The 24147-nt window shown below is 40.2% G+C and overlaps 1 protein-coding gene across 1 annotated transcript in view; it reads right to left on the bottom strand.

Annotated features, from left to right (window-relative positions):
* Positions 1 to 4702: 4702 nt before the first annotated feature.
* The window catches only part of Tnni3k (TNNI3 interacting kinase), a 330025-nt gene continuing 310580 nt past the window's right edge, over positions 4703 to 24147 (bottom strand). The window contains 3 exon segments of the mRNA XM_087212909.1: positions 4703 to 5519; positions 6684 to 6740; positions 8837 to 8916. Of these exon segments, the coding sequence (XP_087069035.1) occupies positions 5443 to 5519; positions 6684 to 6740; positions 8837 to 8916 (214 nt within the window). The 3' untranslated portion in view covers positions 4703 to 5442.

Raw genomic sequence — 24147 nt, 5'->3', positions numbered from 1 at the left:
TACCCAGAGTGCTAATGAGGAGAGGAAAATGTGAGACTCCTTGGCTTTCCTGATTGCTGTGCTCTGCCCTTATAACTTTTTTGTTCTTGGTTGTCCTCATGAGAGTCTTGCTTCTGTCAATTTTTTGGGTCTTTCTGCCTAGAAAATAACAATGCATCTTTTTTTTTTAGTCCTAAGATTATTCCAGCCCCTTCTATTTCATAATTACAACAGAGAAAATGATTATTTTTAAGTCTTGCTCTACATTAATAAGCCATAGTAATCAGGAGGGGTTTGTTTTTCTGGTTTCTGAAACTTGGGTTAGGGAACTGCAGATGTGTTCACTTTCAACAAAATCCTGAACTATGTATGTGTGCTTTGTGCTACTTTCTTCTCCTTCAAAGTGAAGACAGTGGTGAATAGTGAACAAGTCATGGTACCAGTGCAAGACAAACTAGCTTGGAAAACTGGCCTTATAATCTACCAGCTTGGTTTTGTCACCTTGCTTGTCTGAGCATGAATTCCCCATTTAAAATGCAGAAAATTAGGCCAGATAATCCATTTAAAATAATCAAATACTATTCCTGGAATATAACAGCAGCTCAATAAATGTGTTATCTCGATTTTACTTAGCATCTTCCTTGCTAGGGGGAATTATTTCTGGTTCTTGTGTTTGACCAACATTGCTACCTAAAGTCTGCTAGACCATGGCTCAATCTCCCTTTGACACATAAGCTCAGAAGTTTGCTGCTGGTGATGATGGAGTTTTCAGGACATTGGTGGCTATTTGTACAGTGGGTTGAAAATCTCTGCCTTTCTTATACCTGCCCTTTTATAGTACATAGCTCCTTGGATGGATGGTTATATTCCAGTAACAACAAAGAACAGCTTCTACTATCATGTGCCAGGAACTCCAGGACACATGTCATATCATTTGAAATCCTCACAGCAACTCGACAAGATAAATTTTATTATCATTGTCTTACAGATAATAAACTGGAGCTCAGAGAGGCTAAACTACTTGTCCAAGGTCACGCAACTACCATGGAAGGTCAGAGTGACCCCAAAGCCAATGTCTGTGTAAGACAGAGAGGAAGAAGGAAGGAAGGGAGGAAGAGAGGGAATAGTGGAGGGAGAGCAGAAAGGCAAGAAGGAGGGGAGGAGGGAGGGAGGAAGCAAGGGAAGTAATTAAGGAAAGAGAAACAAAGAGAAATTAGGCTTCATTTTTAGATGGACTGTCTAACATTAACCTTTTCTCCTACTACAAGCACTCACTTTTTCTCTTTCCTAGAGAAATGTCAGCTTTGGAAATTATTTAAACCAAATAATCATGCTGTTGGAATAACTCTCTCCTGGTGCTGCTGTAATTTGGCTTACAATTATAGTTAATTGAACATCTTCAGAGTGAGCTCAGAGCTGCATGCACGTGGAAAAAAATTTAATGTGCTAAGCATGCAAAAACATGATCTTAGAAGTTCGTTTTTACCAGCAGAAAAAGAAAACAATTAGAGACATTTTTTTCAGCGAGGAAGAAAAAAACAATCTAAAAATCCCATGGTTTTGAGACAAGTTCTAAGATGATCCCTGGGCCCATTAGTGGAGCAGTAATGAAAAGGGTTTGGGGAGCTACAGGTTGGCATCTCTGAAAACGTTCCCCTTCTCATGAATCAAGACACATTAGTCTCATTATTTGCAGATACTTGACAAGACAAGAGCCAGAGGGAAGCAGCAACATAAGGAAATGCAGCGTGGAGAGAGGAGGTGGCTAATTAGAGGAAACAAAGAGAGTTTGACAAATCTGTTCTAGAAAATCCCCTTCTAAAAGAAGGGCATTTCAGAAGCAAACAGTTCTTTCTCTGAATAATATGAGCTCCTACCACGAGAACCTGGAGGATACCGGGCTCACCCCAGCACTGTCCATGGTCCTGATTATACACACATTTGACTTTACGTATGTTGTGACTGTTACATCTCCTCCAGACATATTCTCTCTCTCTCTCTCTCTCTCTCTCTCTCTCTCTCTCTCTCTCTCTCTCTCTCTCCTTGCTCAAGTGTTCCTTTACTTGCTAAAGTAATCTTTACTTGCTAAAGTAATATCTTCTTTCAACTCTAACGGATTAAGCTCCCAACTGCCTTAGGCTAGTATTGGCCCATTCCCTTGAGTAGACGGAAAAAAGCTACAGGAAGGGAGTAATAGAGACTAGTATTCTTTAACTAACTCCATTTTCTCTTTCTATGTTTTGCCAGAAGGTTTTATGCCTGAGCACTCCCCTCAGGTTCCTTGGCCCTGCTTATTATAAAGCCCTTTGGGAACTTGCTTGGTGGGATAGAGTATCTGTGACTCAGAATAATTGGGTAGGGAAATGAAAAAGCTGGAGGCTTAAAAAGAATAAATCTAATTGGAAGTACCATGGTTTTAATTTTTGCCTGTAGATTCACACTGGGCTATCCATAAGCTAATCAGAACATGCAGGGGCTGCAACTTTTCAACCATAGGTCATCAGAGGAGGCTCAAAGAGATTTTGGAGTCTGAGTTTCTGTTCTCCTAATAGAAATAGACCTCAAAAACAGTAATATAAATGCACCCATGTTCATAGCAGCACAGTTTGTAATAGCTAAAACTTGGAAGCAACCCAATTGCCCGTCAAATGGAGACTGGATAAAGAAAATGTGGAGTTTTTTTTTTTTTTAAATAAAATGAAGTACTAGTCCACCATAAAAAATGAGAAATTAGAGACATTTATAGCTAAATGGATGCACATTGAGGCAATACTCTGAAGTGAAATAAACAGGACACACGTGTAAATACCTAATAGTTTCTCTAGTGTGAGTAACTGAAAGTGTAAATAAGGACTAAAAGGTATAATAGATAATGTGAAATAGGAAGAAAAGGGGCAAAGGGGAAGGGGAAGTGGGAGGGATAGGGGAAAGGAAAGAAGGGAATGGAATTAATATGAGAAAATGTAAAAATGGAAACAAAGTCTTTGTAAATAGGGAGGGATGGAGGGGTTGAAGGGAGGGAAGGGGAAGGGGAAAAATAAGAACCAAGAGAGATTATGTAAAGGTGCAAATCTCCAATGATGAATGTCATTATAATGTATACCTAAAATTTACCAATAAAATTAAGTTTTTAAAAAAGGCTAGCACTTTCCTTTAATCTTTGCTTATATTCAACTAAAAAGGAATAATTTGGGGGGAGGGTTAAATGGTTTTGTAATCATTATTTTGTAAGCTGAAATAAAATGTTTTCATTTGCTCCCCCCCCAAAAAAAACCCCAGAATTTTTTAATTGGCAGGAGGAGAGATGAGCTTGCATGGACATCCAAGGGGCAGTCAGCAGTTCTACCACCCAGTTCCACTTGTAGGAGCCCACACTACTCCAGGAGGAAGAGAAAGCAAATGTGACTGAATGCTGCCAGTCAGAAATCTCTATGACCCCTCATTGTCTTCTCTGGGTTCAGAGCAGTAGCTTTCAACCATGATCAATTGTGTTCTGCAGGGCATGTTTAGAAATGTCTAGACACTTTTGATTGTCATAATTTGGAGAGGAATTGTGTTAGTTGGTGTTGTCCAGAGAAGCATAACCAATAGGAGACAGATAGATAGAACTCCCTTAATATTGACAGGGAGCTGGTTCCAGGATCCCTGTAGAAGCCAATGTCCATGGATGGTCAAGTCCCTCATATAAAATGGTGTGGTATTTGCATATAAGCTGTGTATATCCTCCAGTATACTTCAAATCATCTCTAGATTACTTATAATATCTAATAAAATATATATAGTTGTTACACTGCATTTTCTAGGGAATTATAAAAAGAAAAATAACCAGTGCAGAAGTAGTTTTTGAATGTTTTTTTTATCTGTAGTTGGTTGAATTCTCCAATGTGTTATCCATGAACACAGACAGCAAACGATAAATATGTACATATATATATGTATATATGTACAGTGGTACGCATGTATATGTGTGTGCATATATTTTATATATATATATATATTTATGTGTGTGTGTCCTATACCATTGTCCACTGCCTGCAAGCTGACTTCCTAAATAGCTGATAGTAAAGTTCAAAGGCCTGACAACAGGAGAGATTACAATGCAGATTCCAGTGAGTGTAAAAGCTTGAGAAGCAGCTGTGCCAAGGACAAGAGAGATCAGTATTCCAGCTCAAGCAGTGAGGAAAAGTGAGGGAATCCCCCCTGCATCTTTTTGTTTGATGCAGGTCTTCAATGGTTGGAGAAGGCCCACTCATGTTGGAGAAGGTGACTCACCTTTCTCAGTACACTGGTTCCTGTGCTGTTTTTTCCTGGAAACACTTTGATAGACACACCCAGAATTAATGTTTAACCAGATGTTGAGCATCATGTGATCTGGTCACATTGACAAATAGCTTTAACTATCAGAGGGGTGTTATTGGCCTTTGGGGAATAAAGGCCAGAAAGCTGTTAAACATTCTACATTACACAGGACAGCCTCTGACAACAAAGAATTATCCTGTCTAAAATTGTCTATAATGCCAAGGTTGAGAAACCTTCATGTAGAGCGTGTCAAATCTTGTTTCTTAATTTTATTTCTCTTTCTGACATCAAGTGCAGTAATTATCACTGAGTTCTCATGATTTCATGTCAATTTTTTTCCAATCTGTCTCTCAATGGCAAAACTATTTCATCTGGTGAAATTCTTTGTGCATTCTTGGCTGGAACCAACACAGAGGACAAAATTCTTATTTCTTGAAAACCAAAAGCACCTTTGATCTGTGCCAGATTCTGGTATAAGTGGTCACTTGGCATTAGTGGGGCATAAACGACCCAATAGCATTTATGACATTAGTATTGACAGCAACAAGCTGCCTAAGTAGAGCACAGAGCACTTAGTATGACATGGAAAGGAAGCTAAATAATTAAGTGCTATATTTTTGCAAACTTCTTGATATAAAGGTCATTACTCTTTACCAATATGTCTGAAAGAAGGTATCCTCAGTGGAAGTCTTGCTGGAATAAAATACACTTCGGAATCAATTTTCCACATAACCAAAGAAACTTTAATCACAGAGCTGAACACCAAAAGTAACATAATGAGTTAAGAATATGAACAATATTCTAAGAAATTGAGCCAATGGTTCTCAAACACAAGTCTACAGAATTCAGATTAGGAAAACATAATCATTAAGTGCATACCACAGATGTAGGATCCCCAAATAATAAGATACATTTGTTTTTCACTTACAAAACTAAAAACAATTTTATATGCATACATTCCATCTTGGTTCTTTTGGATTTCATTTTGTAGCCACAAATCCAAAGCCCAACTTGTAGTAGAAAATTAAGTCCGACTAGTATAAACAACCCAATTTAAGGAGACCTTGGAGGGTAAAATATTATAATTGGAAGCAAGCCTGCCATGGTTGGAATCCTTGCTGTCAGTTTTGGGGAAAATTCTCCTTAGGTGTATGCCAAATGTTGTCAGCTGCTGTCCTTGAAGCTGCCACTATCCCGGCAAGAAGGAAAATGCATGGGGCTCAGGGGATCAGACATGTAGCCTGCATCAGAAAAAAGTTCAGCTGTTACTGATCTGCCACGCAGGACATCTTCGTCTTTTGCCTGTCCAGCCTGCCCAGTGCACTATGAAGCTGCTGGGCAGCTCTCCAGGGTCCTATGAACGGAGTCTGGACTTGGGGGGGGGCGCTGGAAAGCAATACCAAAGTAGAAAAGGCAAAGGGAGGTGAGAGCAGATGACATAAATCATGGGTGTCTGATGTGGAGCTGCTCTGACAGGCAGCGTGCTGAGTGCAGGGTGAGAGGGAACCAGTTCAGAGCCAGGGGTGGTGGCACAGGGCTTTAATCCCAGCACTCTGTGAGGCTGAGGCAGGACAAAAGCAAGTTTGAGCCCAGTCTGGGCAACTTAGGGACTCAGTGAGACCTTACTTCAAAATAAAAAAAATATATTTTAAAAGTTTGAGGGTAGCACAAAGAAAAGGAAGGGACGATCCAGGAAGGTGGTAAATCAGGGTAGCCGCAGAGCACAGACTTTCATGTCAGGCACCCCTGTGCTTACATCCAGCTCCACTGCTCGCTGGCTCCGTGACTTGTCACCCTAATCTTCCTAAGTGGCAGTGTCATTCTCTGTACGTGGGAGAGCTGACAGTGCTGATTCACAAAGCTGGTACTGGATGCAAGACAGTGAGCAGTCTGGCACCAGTGTGTGCCAAACACATGATGGCCAAAAATTTGGAGAAAAAGACAGAGCCTTTCTCTGCAGCAGGATGGGCCCTGTTTTCTTTTTTTTATTTTATTGTTTTTTTCCCTTGGTAGCACGAGTTTTAAGTGTGTATTAATATGTAAAGATTGAAATAGCAGTGACATTAGATTCCCTTTGAAGCAATAGCCATGGCTGTGTCCAGAAAATGGACCTAGTGGCTCAGCGCCAGGCCACTGTGCAGGAGAACACAGGGGTGCATGCGAGGAAGAAGCTGCCTTTCCCCTCTGAAGGGAGGAATCCATTTAGCGCTTCTGTGAAAATGGGCACATTTGTCAACAGCCATTGCTGCTTTTGCTCCCCTTTGATAGCTAAGTTTCCGGGACCAACCCAGCCATCTCCATTTTCATTAGGCCACCCAGCAGTCTGCAGCTGGATGGGCATATTTGTTTTCCTGAGAAAGGTCTCTGTCAGAAACTCTTAGGCAAACACACAAACTCAAACTCACCAGTGAGGAAATGCTGCTGCTGTGGATCCTCTGCCCTCATGTCCCGTGGGGCTGGCCCTGTTCAGGTAAGAGGAAGGTCATGCTTTGGAGGAACCAGTACACATCACTGATTCTCAAATCTGGGTGGACCAAAAATCTACATACTAGAGCACAAATATTTCCTTTGTCCAGCCTGAAAGTGCAACTTCACTCCAGGCATAGATTGATGCTTTAATATGCTGGTAATCCTTTTTACTATAATCAACCTTCTCCTGTAGCACATACAATTTGACTGGCCTGTGATGTTCTTGCCCCACAGGACTCAGGTGGAAATCTGATTGTAAACACTGTCCCACCAGTGTGAGCCTGCTCTCCTTCAGGGATGGATGACAAAATCAGCAGGGGGCTGAGGTTGGCCTTTATTACAGATGCTGTTACTGCCAGAGGATGAAGGGGCATTTGTAAGGCTTGGGTTGCCACTTGGCTCATGAGGGTCTCAACTTGTGCATGGGCTTGTGAAGACTAAGGTTTATCTACATGTTTTGTTATTTTAGGGAGATAGTTCTCAAGTAGAGAGAGAACATCTGTATCTTTAATTTTATCCTCATTCTTTATCTCTGCTCTTTGGAGTTAAAAGAAATGTTCTATAAAGCTTCCATTGAACCACACTTGGTTTATGAGAAGAAAAGGGAGGGCGATTGAAGAGTTCATTCTTCTATGTTGTGATATTGCTAGTGGGAGATATTAAATACATCCACTTGGCCTGTAGGGACTCTCACTGCATACAAATATGTACCCTGATGTTTCCTCCTGCCCCTGGTACAGATAAGTATAGGAGAGCTCAAATTTGCACTATTAAAACCCTTTTGCCTTCTCCATCTTGGAGGAGTGTTAGAGCTTTGTCTTTGAGAACAGACCTCTAACTTAAAGAGATGCTTCCTCTGGAAACCCCACCGGGAAAGAAAGACTTCTGGTCCAAGTGCATATTTTGGAAGGTGCCCTGTACTTCGTGGTTGTGCAGTTGCACCTGTGTCTGTAAAGTTTTGAGGAAACGGTAGGCTCTCTATTAAAAATGCAATGCTGTGACACTTGGTGCACATTTTCCCCTCTAGAGGATCTGTTCCTGGACCAGCTGATCATGTCTTAAACCCGATGATAAAAACACCCCCTCCATTCTCCACGTGTATGCAGAGTGAGCAGCACACATTTCTTTTCTTGAATGTACTCAAGTAGCTCGTCTGCATCTATTCAAACCATTTTTCCCCTTTGTTTCTTAAAAGCTTTCTCACTGCTTGGGTAATGACACCCTGCAGATGGAGTGCAGTGGTGAAGGCCCCAAAGCCACAGTCTCCAGGGTACATATCAGAGAGCCAGGCACCCTGTACCCAACGTACTCTTTTGCAAACCCAGCTCTTGTAATAAATCTGATCTTTTTAACTGACATATTATTTTTTCAGTCCCGCACGTAGTCAGAAGAAGTTACCAGAAATAAATGGGCTCATTGTCCTAAAATCCCAATTAAATATAAAGCCTCTGAGGCTTCAAGGTTGGAAAGAGGACATGAATACAGCAGCTGCTGATAAGGTGATTGTCCATCCTCCAGCTTCCAGAGGCTCCTACAGAACTCTGTTAATTATTTCAAAGCCCTGTGTTCATTTGCTCTGAAGCAATCCTGTGTGAAATGGACCCCACCAGCTCCCCCCGCCTCCTCTCCAGCTGTTTGGGAGAAGGGTGGAATTACATTTCACTCTTGGGTGTTTGGCTAAAGGGAAAGAGCTCCCCACACTTAGAATGCAATCGTGAAAATTCATCCCTTGTTTTTCTTCTCCTCCCCACACTCCCCCACATGAGACTGAATGGCAGTAGGCTCATAACGTGATGACGAAGTGTTTGAAATGGCACAAGAGGCAGAGATTATTTTCATGGAGACAGTTGCACTTTTTAGGAGTACTTACACACACTCGTGTGCACTTACACTTACTTTGTTAGGCTTAAAGGTAACTGAAGTTAGTTACAAAAGACTTAAAGACCAGAGTGAGAATTTGTATAATATTTAAAAGCATCTTTTATTTCTAGATATTTCAAAACGCAGTGTTTTCTCCCTTGTTATTATAGGACCGGATACCACCTTTCTCAGGCGGTTTCCTTGGTGAATCTGGACTCTGTCTACTCACCGTATTTGTCGATGGTGGAACACTGGAGACTCCTGCACATCTCCTCCAAAGACAGCCCCTGAGGAGAACTTGGTCCAGTGCTGGAAAATTAAGCACAGTGTCACACGGGGGTGACTTGCTGACCCGATGTCTGGAGAACAGAATTTATCCACGCAGCACAGTCCCGCCCCCGCAAAGAAATGCCGAAATGAAACAAAGGTGTTTTTGTCTTAGGAGTGCGGAGTTGGGGAAAAGTTCAAGCTTATTTGGAGAGAGTGAGATCTAAGAGGGAGTCCTGTCTTCTCTTTCTAACAGCGGACCCTTGGGCTTGTGACCCAGGCTGAGCTCCAGAATGTCCACACAATGGGAAAAATATAAAGTTTCCAGTTTGTTTTAATGATTCAACATTAGTAACAAAAACATTGAATCTAAGGCTGAGGTAATATGCTTGCAATCCATTATTTTTTTCTTTATTAGTGCGTAGTTGCAGTTCATAAAGGTCACATTCATTGTGTGCAGTTGGTACGTGCACCTAGCACATCTAATTTTTTTAATCTCCTCCTTTCCCCTCTCTGCTCCCTCTCTCCATACTTAAGGGAAACTAAGAACATTATCTTTTCAGAATAATCAGCAGAAATGAAACACATCCCATGAAAAGTATCATTATTATTTTGCTATTACTACAATGCAAATGATAAGATATAGGTGATAGTTACTACATGGTTCTTTTGTGTACAACATTTACATGTAATTATCTCACTTAATTCTTATTACTATATCAGTTCTCTATTTTCCAGATAAGAAAATGGAGGCTAAGACAATTAAATAACTTGCTATAAAAATTTGGTACATGTCTTGTCTAGGATTCAAACCTAAGACTTTTTAAAATTTTAAACTTTATGTACTCATTCACTACTCAAATATGTATTTCTTCCTGCTCTTCATTGATCCTGCTCTTTTTTAAGCTCCTCCTGCTCTTTTACCAATTCAGTCAGTGGGGTTACTTCCTTTATAGTTCATCAGACTCAAAATCTGAAGTTATCAAAATACTTCCATTAAAATCTAATCACATCTGTCCATTAATTATATGAGTTGGGATAAAAAATGGATGAATATTTAAAATTTAAAAATTATTGCAGTTAAAGACCTATTGTCATTAACATCTCAAAATACTCACTCTCATTTTGAACACACTTATCCCGTCGTTCTTGCCACTTTCTGAAACTGAGTGCCTCTAGTTGTGCTGTTGTGGCTGCCTTGATGTCCTAAAAGGATCCAAAACATTTACCTTTCACGGTCCTTTTGACTTTGGGGAAGAGCCAGAAGTTGCACAGAGCCAGGTCTGGTAGCTAAGGTGGATGAGGACACACCATCATGCTTTTACCAGCCTGGTTCTCTGTTGGACGGCACATGGCAGAGATATCACTGTATTTTGATCATACCTCCTAAAGACACTCACAGAAGAGAACTTCCAGAACTGCTTCAGAAAGTGGCAAGAATGATGGGATAAGTGTGCTTAAGGGGAGAGGGAGTATCTTGAGAGGAATTCATGGCAATCTGCAGCCACAGTTTTTCTTGTATCCCTTCATCCCTTGTCATCCTCAAAGTAGATGCTGTCCTCATCCCAGCTCTGCCATCACTATGTCCACGGCAGAACTCTTGATACCCCATGCTCTGAGCCCGTTCCCTCGATTTCAGTTACTGGCACTGCATCATCTATTACTTAAGCCAGAATTAGTGAGCTCATGCTTGGCATCTTCAATTCTCTCATACTACTCATTCGATTCTTTTATTTTCGTTCTTATTAATTTTATCGGTACAGTTTAGATATACATGCTGACCACACTCATCATAGAGAATCCATACCTGTGCACAATGTATCTGGATTCCTCTTTGTTCCCCACTCCCCTCCCCTCCCTCAACTCCTGTTTCCCTCCTTATTTACAAAAGCTTTGTTTCCATTTTTTCCTTCTTTTCACTTCTTTTCTTTTTCCTTCCTTCTTTTCTCTTCCCCCTCCCTAATACCCTTTCTTTTTGAACAATTTCTTCCTATTTCACAATATCAATTATACATTTTGATTCATATTTACCCTTTCAGTTTGCCACACCAGAGAGACAATGTGTTATTTACACATGTGTGTCTAATTTATTTCACTTAAGAGTATGGTCTTAAGGTCCATCTATTTAGCTATAAATGTCTCAAGTTTATCTTTCTTTATGGCTTAGTACTCCACTGTATAAAAAAACTACATCTCCTTTACCCATTCATCAGTTGCTGGGCATTTGGGCTGTTTCCAGGATTTAGCTATTACAAACTACTGATATAAACATGGGTGTGCATATGTCACTAAGTTATGATGCTTTTAATTCTTTCAGGAAGATATCGGAAGAAGAATAGCTGGATCATATGAGACCTCTATCTTAGTTTTTTGAGAAAACTCCACACTGATTTCCACAGTGGTTGCACCAGTCTACACTCCCAGTGGAAAAGGGTTCCTTTCTCCCCACAGCCCTGCCAGCATTTGTCATTGATTTCATGGTAGCAGCCATTCTTTCTGGAATGAGGTGGAATCTCAGCATTGTTTTAATTTTCATCTCTCCAATGACCAGTGATGTTGAACATTTTTTTCATATATTTACTTGTCATCTGTACTTTTTCATCTCAGAAGTGTCTATTCACATTAGATGCCCATTATTAGATTGGGTCTTTAAATTTGGGGGAGGTCAGAATTTTTTCAATTCTTTGTATGTTCAATTCTTCTAGCTCTGCCAACAAAATATAATCTTACTCTATCTGGCCAGCTTCTCCTTCAAGATCTAAGCCACCTAATCTCTTTCTTGTCTGGACTGTGCCATTTGTCTTCTAATTGATCTTCCTGCTTTCATTCTTCCCCCATATAACCCTCCATATATTATCCTCCATATTATTCTGAGTAATCTTTTTCAAAAAATGGGATAAGTGGGATAAGTCATTTACCTGCTTTAAGCCCTCCAATGGCTTTTGAGGTCATTTGGAGTAAAATGCAAATGCTGTGCCCTCACTGTGAGTTCCTGGCTCTATCTCTCCAACCTCAACTCATGCCCTTCTCCGCATTTTTACAAAGCACTCCTTTCTAGCATCCTCCCTGTCCCTTAAGCCCACTAAGGTCTTTCCCAACTAAGAAACTTTGTATTTGTCAACCCTGCCTGGAACGTTCTTCTTAATGAACCTAAATCTGATCCTGCTGAACCCTTGACCTGCCTTCAAACAGGGGTGGCTCCTGTGTCATTCTTCAGGTCTCAATTCACATGTCACTTTTTCCTGGAGGCTTTGGCTGACCACCATCCTGAAAGGGTCACTCCTCTGCCCATGTCCCCTCTGTATCACATTGCATCATTCTAGTTCTCCTTTCACAACTACGTGAAGATGACTGCCTTGCTTAATTTTCTCTTCACTTCTACTCCATCTGTATTATTTTTTCAAAGTTAAGTGTGTGTTGAGTTTGTCTCCCTTATTCCCTGCTATATTCTTAGCATGCAGAACAGTTCTTAGTACATAGAGGAAGCTCAGGGCACTGTGTTCAAGAAATTAATTAACAGGTCCCTAAATGATACCCTCCCTCAATCACTCACCCTCCTGTCCACAAGCTACCACTGTAAAAATAATCTTACCACACCTCTTCCTTGTTTTCTCCTGCAAAGCCTCAGGTCAACATTCCAAATCCTGGGCCATCTACTCTGTTTGTGTTCCATGAATACCTGGTCTTCTACAATTCCTCTTTTTCTCCATATATATATAATTCCTCTTTTTCTCCATATATGTTTGTGTTTGTGTGTTCATATATTATGTCTATATATGTTTATATATCTATAATATATGCATACATCTATATCATATATATGTATATATTATACAGATAAATATATATGTGTGTATATATATATATATAGTGTATATAGATATATCTATATATTTCTCTATATTTTTTCTCTCAAATTCAAGCCACAGTAATCAACTTTGGATTTTCCAGAAATCCTTGAACGTTCTTTTCTCCATGCATGTGACTGAGCTACTGGCACTGCTTCAGTGCGCTTACTTAATCAGGGCAGGAAGTAACTTAGTGTTATGGTTAAGGATAAGCATTGTAGTGCCAGACTCCTGGAGTTAGCATGCTGGGTCGTCCACTGCTTACTACTTTCTGACCTCTGAAAAATTATCAGCTGTTCTATGTCTCAGTTATGCAACTATTAAAAAAGGAAATGTAACAGGACTTAAGGATTGTAAGGTTAATTATAAGAACTAAAAGAGTCAATAAGCTTAAAGCACTTCGAACAGTGCTGGCATCCAAACAACTTAACAAGGGTTACTTGCATTTATTATCTTTCAAGATTAACTCAAAGTCAGCATTTTCTCTCAAGCCGTCTTGAACAGTTCCCCACTCAGAATTGACCTGTTCCTACTCCATCCACCTCCAGGATTTTGTTCTCATCCTATCCTACTGTAAATCCCAGTCTGCCTTGGAGTAGATCCTACAATAATCTGTATTTGTGTGCTAGTGAGTCCCATACACAGAGAGCTCCTGCAGATCAGATTTGCTAGCTAACTTTAGCTCTTTCATAGGGCTTTGCCAGTACTTTATAAATAGTTAAAATACAAATGTGTTAAATTAAATAAAATTCTTCAAAAATGATCATTTAGAGAAGTCAGATTTTCCTGAAAGCTAACATCAGTTCACACTGATTAATTCACGTAGCTGCCTTCAAGATGACTGGATCTTTGGCCTTACTGCCTTAAGCTGTAAAGAAGAATGCTAATTCTTAGAGGAAAGCAAAGTTTAAAAAGATGAAAAAATACTGGCTTCAAGCAAGACATGGAATGATCTCAATCAGCATTAAATAGCAAACCATATTCATTTCTGGTCAAGAGAATGTCACTCAATATGCTTTTGCAAAATAAAATGTCTCCTAGTGATAATGTAAACTCTTCAGCATTCTGGTCCCTTTTAAGAAGTGTGCTGTACACAGTAGTCTTGGCAACAAGGAGATAATAGGGAATAAATATTTGATCACCAAAATGGCTATCTGGTTTCCTATGAATAAAAGCCCATCTCCACACTGCCCTACATGTTCACCTGCTGAATGCAATTCGCTGCAGGAGATGCCACACACCCAGGCCCTGGACTCTGGTCCAGTATGACAAATAGATGGAAGCTAAACATACTCAGGTCAAACAAAACAGAAGAAACCAGACCCTGAGAGCGGAAATAGATGTTCTCAACCCACGCGTACCCAGGCTTAGACCCGGGTTCCATGGAAAACCAGAGTTTCAGAGATACACCAAGACCTCTGTTCGCTGAAGTTGTGGACTGAGAAAATAAGCTTCTTTCAGTGGGATGCAGCTGCCCCACGAATTTAAAGAAAGTAAATGTGAACTAATGGCAGGTAAGCAAAGCACTTGATTTTATGGTATTTCAATTGCTGGTCAAACAGCCTTCTTTCTGCTAAAAGGATGTATATGTCATAGATATGCATATGTACAAATGATATAATTTCATGAATATATTTTGTAAGTATGGAATGCAATTTTCTTCATGAAAAGGGAATGAGATAGTCCTTAGGCTTGCTTTTGCATATGGCCACATTATATGGGTATGTCTTATTTTAGTGCTGAAAAGTTTTTCACTTTAGGCTACACAATTCAGATTAGTTCTGTAATGTTTATGTAAAGATAAATATAATCATCAGCTATTGTCTCTTACAAAAGTGTGCTAGGAAATGAATAATTTATCCAAAATGAAGAGTAGACTCAAAATTCAAAAATTTTTCTTGCTCCTAAGTCCATGCTTTGAGGTATAGATTTCCTAGGAGACTACCTGCTAATTAGCGCAGTTCACACTCAAATCTATAATGTGTGATGTGTATGTTTGTGTGTGAATGTCATTCAGGTTGTGACATGTGAGAGCAAATTAACCTGTTTACAAATGGTCATAGTGTTGTCAAGACAGCAACTAAGATATTCAGAACTAATGGTAATACGAGGTTATGCTGCCTGGAAGGAATACAGAGATAATGACACTCATGACAAGTACATTAGGCAAAAATACTATCTATTGAGAGATAAATCAAGATGTATGTAAGATTACAGAACCATGAAGAACTGGAAGAAAACAAGAAAGCAGAAGACATCCCTATACAGCTTCAACTACCCACAGTAGAAGTAACGCAGAATCGACAAATTAAACTAGTGGGTTAATGTATAGGCAAAGTAATGGTTAAAATAGAGGCTTTTCTGAACATCCAGAAAAGACTTTCGGTCTGTATCAATCCATATAGGTGACAATCTCTGCCGGCTATGTTGAGTCTTAGACACTGGGAATAATTAAAACAAAATACTGCTTTTCATAAGGTCAGGGTTATCTGAAAATGACCGAGCTATTGCCATTCCTGGAAATGTTTAAGTTGAAGTTGGTGCAGGTATAATGAGGCAGATCCAAGCATCTACCTAGATATCGCGTGGTCCCAGGTTCTTCTTTTCTTACCTTCTATGATTCTTTAGACGGCATCTGTCAGTCATGTGAACTTTGAGATTTTGCTTTGGCAAGTTGGAAAGGCTGAGTGAAATTATACAGTTCTCACTTAGGCAGGAGATCTTTATCTTCCTTATCTGAAGTGTGACATTTGGCCAGGGCTGAATGCTGGATTTCCACACACTGGCCCACAGCATACCTGGCTACACATCACCGCCACAACTAAGGGTGGTGTTTGTAGCTTTTTGTCTGGATACATTTCATGTGAAGTTGTAACTGAACTGTGTATTTGCCTGAAGGAACCATCTCTTTTAGTGCTCTATTTCAAAAAAGAACCCTACTGCCATCAAAGACGAAGCAGAGCAAAATGTAGGGAAAGCTCTGTCAGAGAAATCCATCATTAAAAACTCGAATGACAGGTTTTATAAGGCTGGTACTTGGAAATCCAGAGCTAATACAAAAAGGTTTCTATTTAAGATAAATGTGTAGAATATTCACATTATAATGTTTGAGAAGTGGTATAAGTCCCTAAAATGAACTCAATGATATTTCTTTACCCAGAAAGGTGTATTGTTAGGCAAGGTGCAAGAAGAAATGAGGAAAATGCTGTCTGAAGACATGGGGACTGTGCAGCTATTGCTGCAGAGCAGTGGGGCCAGCCAGGGCCAAAATGAATCCAAATGGCCCCATTTAAACCTTGAAAGCAGACAGTGTTTTGGCTTCCAAACTCCAACTTGCCAAATGCTTTTGGTGCTGGAGCAATGAATCCTAGTTTTGGCTGTGGAATTTCATGAATTCTAGAATATTTCATGGTGTCATAGTAGCTTCTGACTATATCACATTACAAAGCTCTTCAGACAGGAGTACTGTATAGTGTAAAAGAAACCTATTTTGTCCTGAATCACATTCTTTGGAGTGTGGGTTTTGCAGATCTGAGAACTCTGACTTGGTGAATTATAGTAGATGTACATTTTCTACACGGACTGAAAGTAAGAGTAAAATTGAAAACCTAAAAAAAAAATAAAGGGACCTAGAACATTTAAGTTCCACCACAATGATATGACAACAATAATGTCTCATACATAGAGAGGGCTTTATAGCTTGCGCATACTTTTCTATTGATTACTTTTTTTTTTTTTTTTTTTACAAAATGAGGTATCTGGAGGTATTGGAGAGACATTAATTGCCCTACCGCTCTATGGAGATGGAAAGCCAAGCTTGGAAAGTTTGAGAGACTCGTGTAAGCTCTCAGAGTCAGGAAGAGGCAGAACCAGAACTTGAACAGGTCTTCAGCATTTCAGTCTAGGCTCTCTCTATGAAAACACACGATGTTTAATAGCAGAACACGTCAAAATACTGTTATGTTATCATTTGGGGAACTCATTGAATTAGTCACTAATTACAGAGCTTTAGATGCTTTGTAAATAAAGATGGACACTAAATTCTCATAAGAAACATCCCTTATAACAAAACTGATGCTTTGCTTTGTTTTATCTTTTGAAAAGTATACTTTCTTTTAAAAAATTGGCTTGTCTGTCTCCATCCAGTGATTCCTAAAACAGGATATACACATACTAACCTTTTAAAATGAGATATTTATGATCCCCCTCAACCCTCTGACCTTATGTAAGGTTTTCTGAGCTGCATGCATGGATTTATCTTTCTAAACACAGCCTTGGCTATGTTAAACAAAAATCCATTAGGTTACTAGTGTAATTAAAGCCTTCAGGCAAAATTTTGTTCCATTCAAATTGGTCCAGTTAGTTTTCATGCAACTAACAAGGCCCTTAGGCTACCTATATTCTGGAAAATTTAGCCACTGGACTTAGCAAAAGGTTCCACCATCTAAGGCCTCATGGCTTTGCAAATATGTTTTGTGGCTTTGGGATCATTTTGCTATCTGTCATAATGATGCTCCCTATGAAAGAATATTAACATAAGGATCAATGGCATATGCACCCTTTTTTGTGTCATCAAGAGGAATATAAACAAAGTAGGAGTAATTTTTTTCAATCAAAAAGAAACCCAAACAGATAACTGCTAACAAGAATTTCAATTCTTTGACTCCAATCTAAAGAACTAATACAAAGAAAAGGCAGCAACTCAGCCCTCTTAAAACACCTAAGAAAGGTGTTTACACTGAAAATAAATGCTTTAGCATAGAAAAGCTTACTTCAGTCGTTTGGATGATCTTTGGAGCACTTAGCTGAAAGCAAATATATTTAAAACAGATATATCATGAGGGATCAATGCCATTCCATGCTTTGCAATGTCTTTCTATGTGGATTGCCTTTCCTCTGGCCTAATGAAGGGAACATCCCTAGCCAAACTTTGAAACAGTCCAGTCTTATGCTTATGAATAAGCATTTGTTAATTTATCAGTTAACTTCAACATATTTATTTATTCATGACTTCATCCTTGCTCATTTCAAAATATTATTTTGTTTTTGTCAGTATTCCCTACTTGACGAAGTCCTAAATTAAGACAAATTTATTGCTTTCATTATAGTGAATGGGCGATGGCCAAAGCATTTAATGGGGCCAGAGGTCAGTGCAAAATATCTCTTAGGAAAATCAAACCCATCAATTTTCTTTCAATGGCAAACGTCCCCATGCCATAAAAGGACTGAAAGACTTGGCAACAGGGTCATGGCTCTGTTTGAGCCATTAGGCGAAAATCCAAGGTCTCGGCTCCCCATTTTTAAAGGAAAAAGCAATTAAACAAAGAATTATGAATAAGGAAAAATGCAGAGAGAACTTAAAGTGTGTGCTAATTCCTTGAGGCTCATAAATTATTAATATGCTTGACAGTGGCCTGACAACACCTCCTCTCAATTTACCCACTAATTTCAGCAGGTCTAAATGAGCCAGTGGTACAAACCAGTAGGTGGTAGGTTTTGCATGCCTTGACTGCTAAAACAGAGGAGTATACTTTAAATTCAGGGAATTCTTTCATACCCTTCACCTTCTGTACTCATTATCATCCACAGAAAGAAAAAAAAAACTTTAAATTTTAGAATTACAAGACCATGGTAGCATGACATGCCTAAAACCCACTCCTCTCTTTCCCATTTTATTCCCTCTCATTTTACCGAGAAGGAAAAACTGAGGTCTTGAAAAGTAGAATGAAAAGTGATATATGAATTGATCCAGGTTCATATATCAAAGTTATGGCAAAGACACTAATGTAACCAGGAATTTTAAACTTCCAGTCCTCTTTGATGTTTTTGACTATTTGAGGGGCAAAGGGAAACTGCAATTTATCAAACATCTGTTAGATGCCAGACCCCCCTCCCCGCCCACCCCGAGGCCTTACAAATGTTATTCCATTGGTTTTACCTAACAACCCATTTTCTACATGAAGAAAGCCCAGCTCAGAGAGTCTGAGTCTTATCTAAGATCTTACAACTATAATTCAAACCCCAGCCAGGCATTATCTAAATCTGTTGTTCCACTTGATGCTGTTGGCTGTAGGCAGGATTTCCAAATGCATTCCTATGGCCTATCTGTCTCCCTCCTTTCATGATTGTTACCAAGCTCATTGCCAGGGGCCATGCTCTATACTAGGGATATGGATAGGCATGTGATCCATATGGACCTAGCATCTGGGATGAATGGAGATGTATCGCGCATGCACCGGGAAATTTCAACACAGGAGAAGGGATGTTCTCTTGCTGTGCAGAGAAAATGAAAGCCAATAAAGAGTGAAAACACCGTGGGTAGGACATGACAGGGCACGTGGGAAGACCTAAAAAATTAAAAGGCCAGAGTATAAGTACAATTTTAAAAAAAATTTTGTTTTGAAACAATTTCAAGCAGAAACAAAATTATATAACAATGATGCAGCTTTTCATTTCCCAGAACCATTTGAGAATAAGTTGTCAATTGAATGCTCATCGTCTTCAAAGTACTTTAGTGTATAGTATTCCTAAAACAAAGACATTCTCCAACATGATCTGACACATGAATTTGACTTTACCATCTATCCTCAAGCTTCATTCAAATTTTGCCAATTATCTTAATAATATTCCTTAAAGCAAAATGATCCAATTCAGAATCACACATTGTATTTAGTTGTCATGTTTCTTCAGTCTCTTTCAATCTGGAACAATTTCTCACTCTCTACTAGAATTTCATAACCTTGACATCTTTAAAGCTGACAAGCCAGTAATTTTGCAGAATTCCCTTCAATTTGGTGTTATCTGAAGTTTCCTAGCGATAAGATTCAAAGTATGCATCCTTGGTGGAAAGCATCCCAGAAGTGATATTGTATTCTTTTCATTGTATCCCATTACATTTTGATTTGTACCACTACTGTGCTGTTAATTTGATTACTTGATTAAGGTGGTGTCTGACAGGCTTCTCCACTATAAAATAACTCATTTTCCTCCATATAATTAATAAGTATTTTGTGTAGAGGTACTTGAAGACTATATAAATATCCTGTACCTTAATAAAATTTTAGTTTCTTCATTTATTTGTATCTACATGGACTTACATTTGCTATTTTGTCCAAGGGATTATAACATTACTCATTTATTTTGATGTTCAAAATATCTCAAGGTGGCTGGCTGGAATACCTTCAAGCTGTCCCTTTGATGTGTGACCATTTTCCTTCAAACCTCTTTACCTCCTGACACAAGATATTCCAGGCTTATTTTCCTATTCTGTACATTCCTTGTCCCATTCCTGAATTCTGCAGTTCCTTCAGCTACCTGACTTCCTTTTGGTGGAAGGTAGTATTCAGAAATGAAGATCTGGGAGCTTGATGTGCTCCTTGCTGTTGAAGTGCTGCTGCCTCCAGGTCCTTTCACGGAGTAGCAAAGCTAGAGAACATGGTGTGTCTACGTGTATAACACTGTGGACTTTTCTCTCTGCCAAATCGTGAGTCCATACCCCCATCTCCAATTGAAGCCCAGCACCATCAGGTTCATTCAAATTTTCTCCCTTTTCATGTTTGACAGTGGTAAACCAAGTCCCATTGTCATTAATATGTTTAGTTATTTTATCGATGCCCATTAATATACAAATCTCACACACACACATCACATACACACCTTTCATTGGGATCCAACATCCCACACCCACGAGGATGCCTTCCTTGCCCTCTCGCATTCTGATTCCCTGGGCCTATTCCCCCCAGTCAGCTCCAGGTGGATGCAGTCCTCACCTCCCTGAGATCCAGCACTAAGCACTGAGCTGTGCCCCTGTGTGACCCTCGGCAGGGCAGCCTGTTCAGGCTCCAGGCTTTTGCCCTGGGCTGTGTACCTCACATATGGCCTCTCTAGAACCCTTATGCTCAAGCTTCCCTGAATCGGGCACCTTCTTGAGCAGATGTCCTCAGCCCACATGGATCCACAGGGTCCCCTGCTCTGCATGGCCACACGATCACCATGGTGGTGGCTCTGATGACCTCTGTGGGGCCACTGCTCTCAACCTCCCCCTCCATGGATGCTTTTCTTCCCAGGGTTGGCCTGAGGGCTTCCATGCCAGGTTGCTTCCCCCCAGAAGTCTCTTCCTCACCATACCTGGGCTCCAGCACTTTACAGAGCAGCCCCAACCTGCCTTGGAAGCCCCTCCTCCTCTCACTCTGGTTCCAACGGAAGCAGTGCCACCCGCCACTCCCACCATCCTATCCTCCAAGGCCCGCTCGGACCCTTATCTCGCTTCACCTAAGACTTCATGCTGTGCCACTGCCCTGTCTCTGACGCCCTGTGCACCCCAGGGCTTCTATTTCGTTCCTGCTGAAGGAACTTTGGGCTTGTTTTTCAGCCCCGATGGATGAATGTGTTCCACAGGGTTGTCCTATAGATTTGCTTTCCTCACTCACCCGCTGTTCGCTGTTCGTACCAGCCTTTCACTCCCTATCCAGTCAACTTGTTTTCATTATGTGCATAGCACACATCACCTTCTCGGATTCTTGAATATTTAGTCATCACTTGTCTCCTATGTAAGCAGATATCTATTGTGGTGCCTGTGTATCCTGAACTACTTGGGAAGTCATCTGCAGAGGTTTCAGTACAATCTCATGCTCTTCTGTGTCTCTCCACAAGAGGAGACGGAATCTAACAGTCCCTCTTGCCCTACCGAATGACTCTTGGTCAATCAGAAATGATGCGTGGCGGATAAATGCGCCCATTTCCTGTTCCACACTGGAAAAATTCTCAGGCACATTCTGTACTTGAGAGCACAAAAGTGAGGTTAAGACTCGGTTGGCCACAGAGGTGTTTCAACACACATCTCACGTTTACACTCCTTCCTTCATTACCCTCCTGCGCTTCCTAAGATTGCATCCCAGAGGAGACACTTACACTCCGATTCTTGCCTTAGGGTGTGTTTCAGAGAGAACTCAAACTAAGGTGCGCTGCCTCATCTGCCTGGAAGATACGCAGCGTGAGAGCTGGGATACACATGCCTTTCTTTTTTTTATTTATATATTAATTGGTACATTTTAGGTAAACAATGCATTTACACTTCTTGCTGGGTGCTTGTACCAGAACATGATGTATCTTGGTTCTTATTTTTTCCCCATTACCTATGCACCCTTCACCCCTCCATCCTTCCCTATTTACATAAACTTTGTTTCCATTTTTTTTCTTTCTCATAATTTTTCCTTTCCCTTCTTTCCTTTCCCCTTCCTCTCCCACCACCCCTCCACCTTTGGACCTTTTCCTATTTTAAATTATCAGTTATTCATTTTAATCATTTTCATCCTTATTTACACTTTCAGTTTCTCACACTAGAGAAACTATTCAGTATTTACACATGTGTGTCCTATTTATTTCACTTAAGAGTATGGCCTCAATATGCATCCATTTAGCTATAAATGACTCTAGTTTCTCGTTCTTTATGGCTGAGTAGTACTCCATTTTATAAAAAAACACATCTTCTTTATCCAGTTTCCAGTTGATGGGCACTTGGGCTGTTTCCAAACCTTAGCTATTACAAACTACACATGCCTTTCTTATTTACTATGGTGTCACGATCCTTAATGCCTTAAACTAATTGTCCTGTGCTAGGTACCCAATAAACAGACATCAAATGAGCGATTAATTGCATGCATTAATGGTGAGTTTTCTGTTGCGAATTTATGAATGTTTATCTTTGTTAATCTACCTCTGATTCATTCTAGTAAAGTTCATGATCATTGGTCAACCTCTTTCCATCTCTTCAGTCACCACTTAAGACAGAACTGTATCCTCATGCGGGGAATAATAACGTTGGTAATGATGCTATGGCACGTGTTACAGCAGTGATCTCTGCAGAGGGCTTCCTGTTCCTCTTCCTGGCCTGTCCCACTCCATCTTGTCCTGTGCATACTGCCAGGGCAATCTGAGAAGGATCCTCATGAGAGCACCCTTACCCATCCAGTGCTTCTCTGAGAAGGCTCACAGGAAGGGCCAGGGAGAGCCTCAGTTCAGAGTCACCTCTTCTGTGATGGATGGGGCTATGTGGAGAAAAGGGAAACACTGCGCCCAGCTGAGTTCTCTCTGAATCAGCCACAGAACCCTCCTCATGAGGCAGTGAACTGTGAGCATCTATCTCTGCCACTGACCTGGGGACTCTTCATGAGCAGAGGCCTGCCGCAGTCTGTGTGCCTGGTGCCCGCCACAGCACCTGGCACCAGCTGAAGTCAGTACGCACACCTGAAGGCGGTCTTTGTATTTCCCCAGGGGAATTGGACTTGCTAATCCATAAAGTTCCAGGGTCATGCTACTGGGAAAAAAGTGGGCTTCTAGGCTTCTAGAACACAGATCAGCAAACTTTTCCTATAAAGGGCCAAACAGGACATATTTTAGGCTTTTGAAGCATATGGTCTCTGCTGCAACCTCTGCATTGTAGTGCACACAGGCCATATGTAAAAGCACACACAGGCCATATGTAAACAAAGGAGTGTGGCCGTGTTCCAATAAAACTTTATAAAAACAGGTGGCGAGGTGAATTTGGGCCATGGACCGTAGTTTACCAATGTGTTATTTAGAGACGCAGATAAATCCTATACACGTTGCTCTTCTAAGCTGCCTTCCACTTTTGGGCTAAACAATGCAATTTCAGTCAAAGAAGGATATATACTTATCTTTCATTTTCATGGTTTCTCAACAAAACAGAATGTTAAAGACTAAAGTGTGTGAGATATTGGCTAAAAATACAGTTTCTTTCTTTTTTTCTTTTTTTTTTTGGTGTACCAGGCATCAAACTCAGGACCTTGTGCTTGCGAGCCAGGTGCGGTGCCACTGAGCTACATCCCTGGCCCCCGAAGAAAGACAGTTTCTTTATTATTTACCAAATAATTGATGTGTACAAGTTGTATTCACATTTAACTCTCTTTACAACCCTTTGAAGATGGCAAGACTTTCATTTTCATCTGATACATGAGAAATTTAATATCTGGAGAGCTCAACTAGCTTGCCCAATGTTACATAGTTTATAAGGAGTAAATCTGGAACTTGAACTCAATTCCATGTAAGCCCAAGCTCTTAACCTCTTCTCTATACTTACTGCCACTGGGTGGTTGCATAAACAAATATCAAAAAACCAATTTTATTGACAGAAGATAAAACCAGCAACTAGATAGAAGCCTACGGAGCAATACATATTCTTTCCCCCTTTCGGATTGAGGAACATTCAAAAGCCATCTTTGTTGACTTTAGATCTCTGGGCTCTTTTGTGTGAGTTTAGATCCCTGCAAGAAATTCCATGTTCCTTTGTTCTTTACGACAGGCCAGTCTGAATGGGAAGGTTTTAAAACTCCCTAAACTCTTTGAACATGCAGAACATTGATCTTCAGAAACCTTTTGAAACACCCTAAGGAAGCTACAAAATTAC

This window comes from Heterocephalus glaber, unplaced genomic scaffold (genome assembly GCF_053883595.1).
Source record: "Heterocephalus glaber isolate CG9 unplaced genomic scaffold, H.glaber_assembly_v1.0 deba00001442, whole genome shotgun sequence".
Lineage (NCBI taxonomy): Eukaryota > Metazoa > Chordata > Mammalia > Rodentia > Bathyergidae > Heterocephalus > Heterocephalus glaber.
Note: the sequence above shows the minus strand (reverse complement) of the source record. Positions and strands in the feature narration are given on the sequence as shown.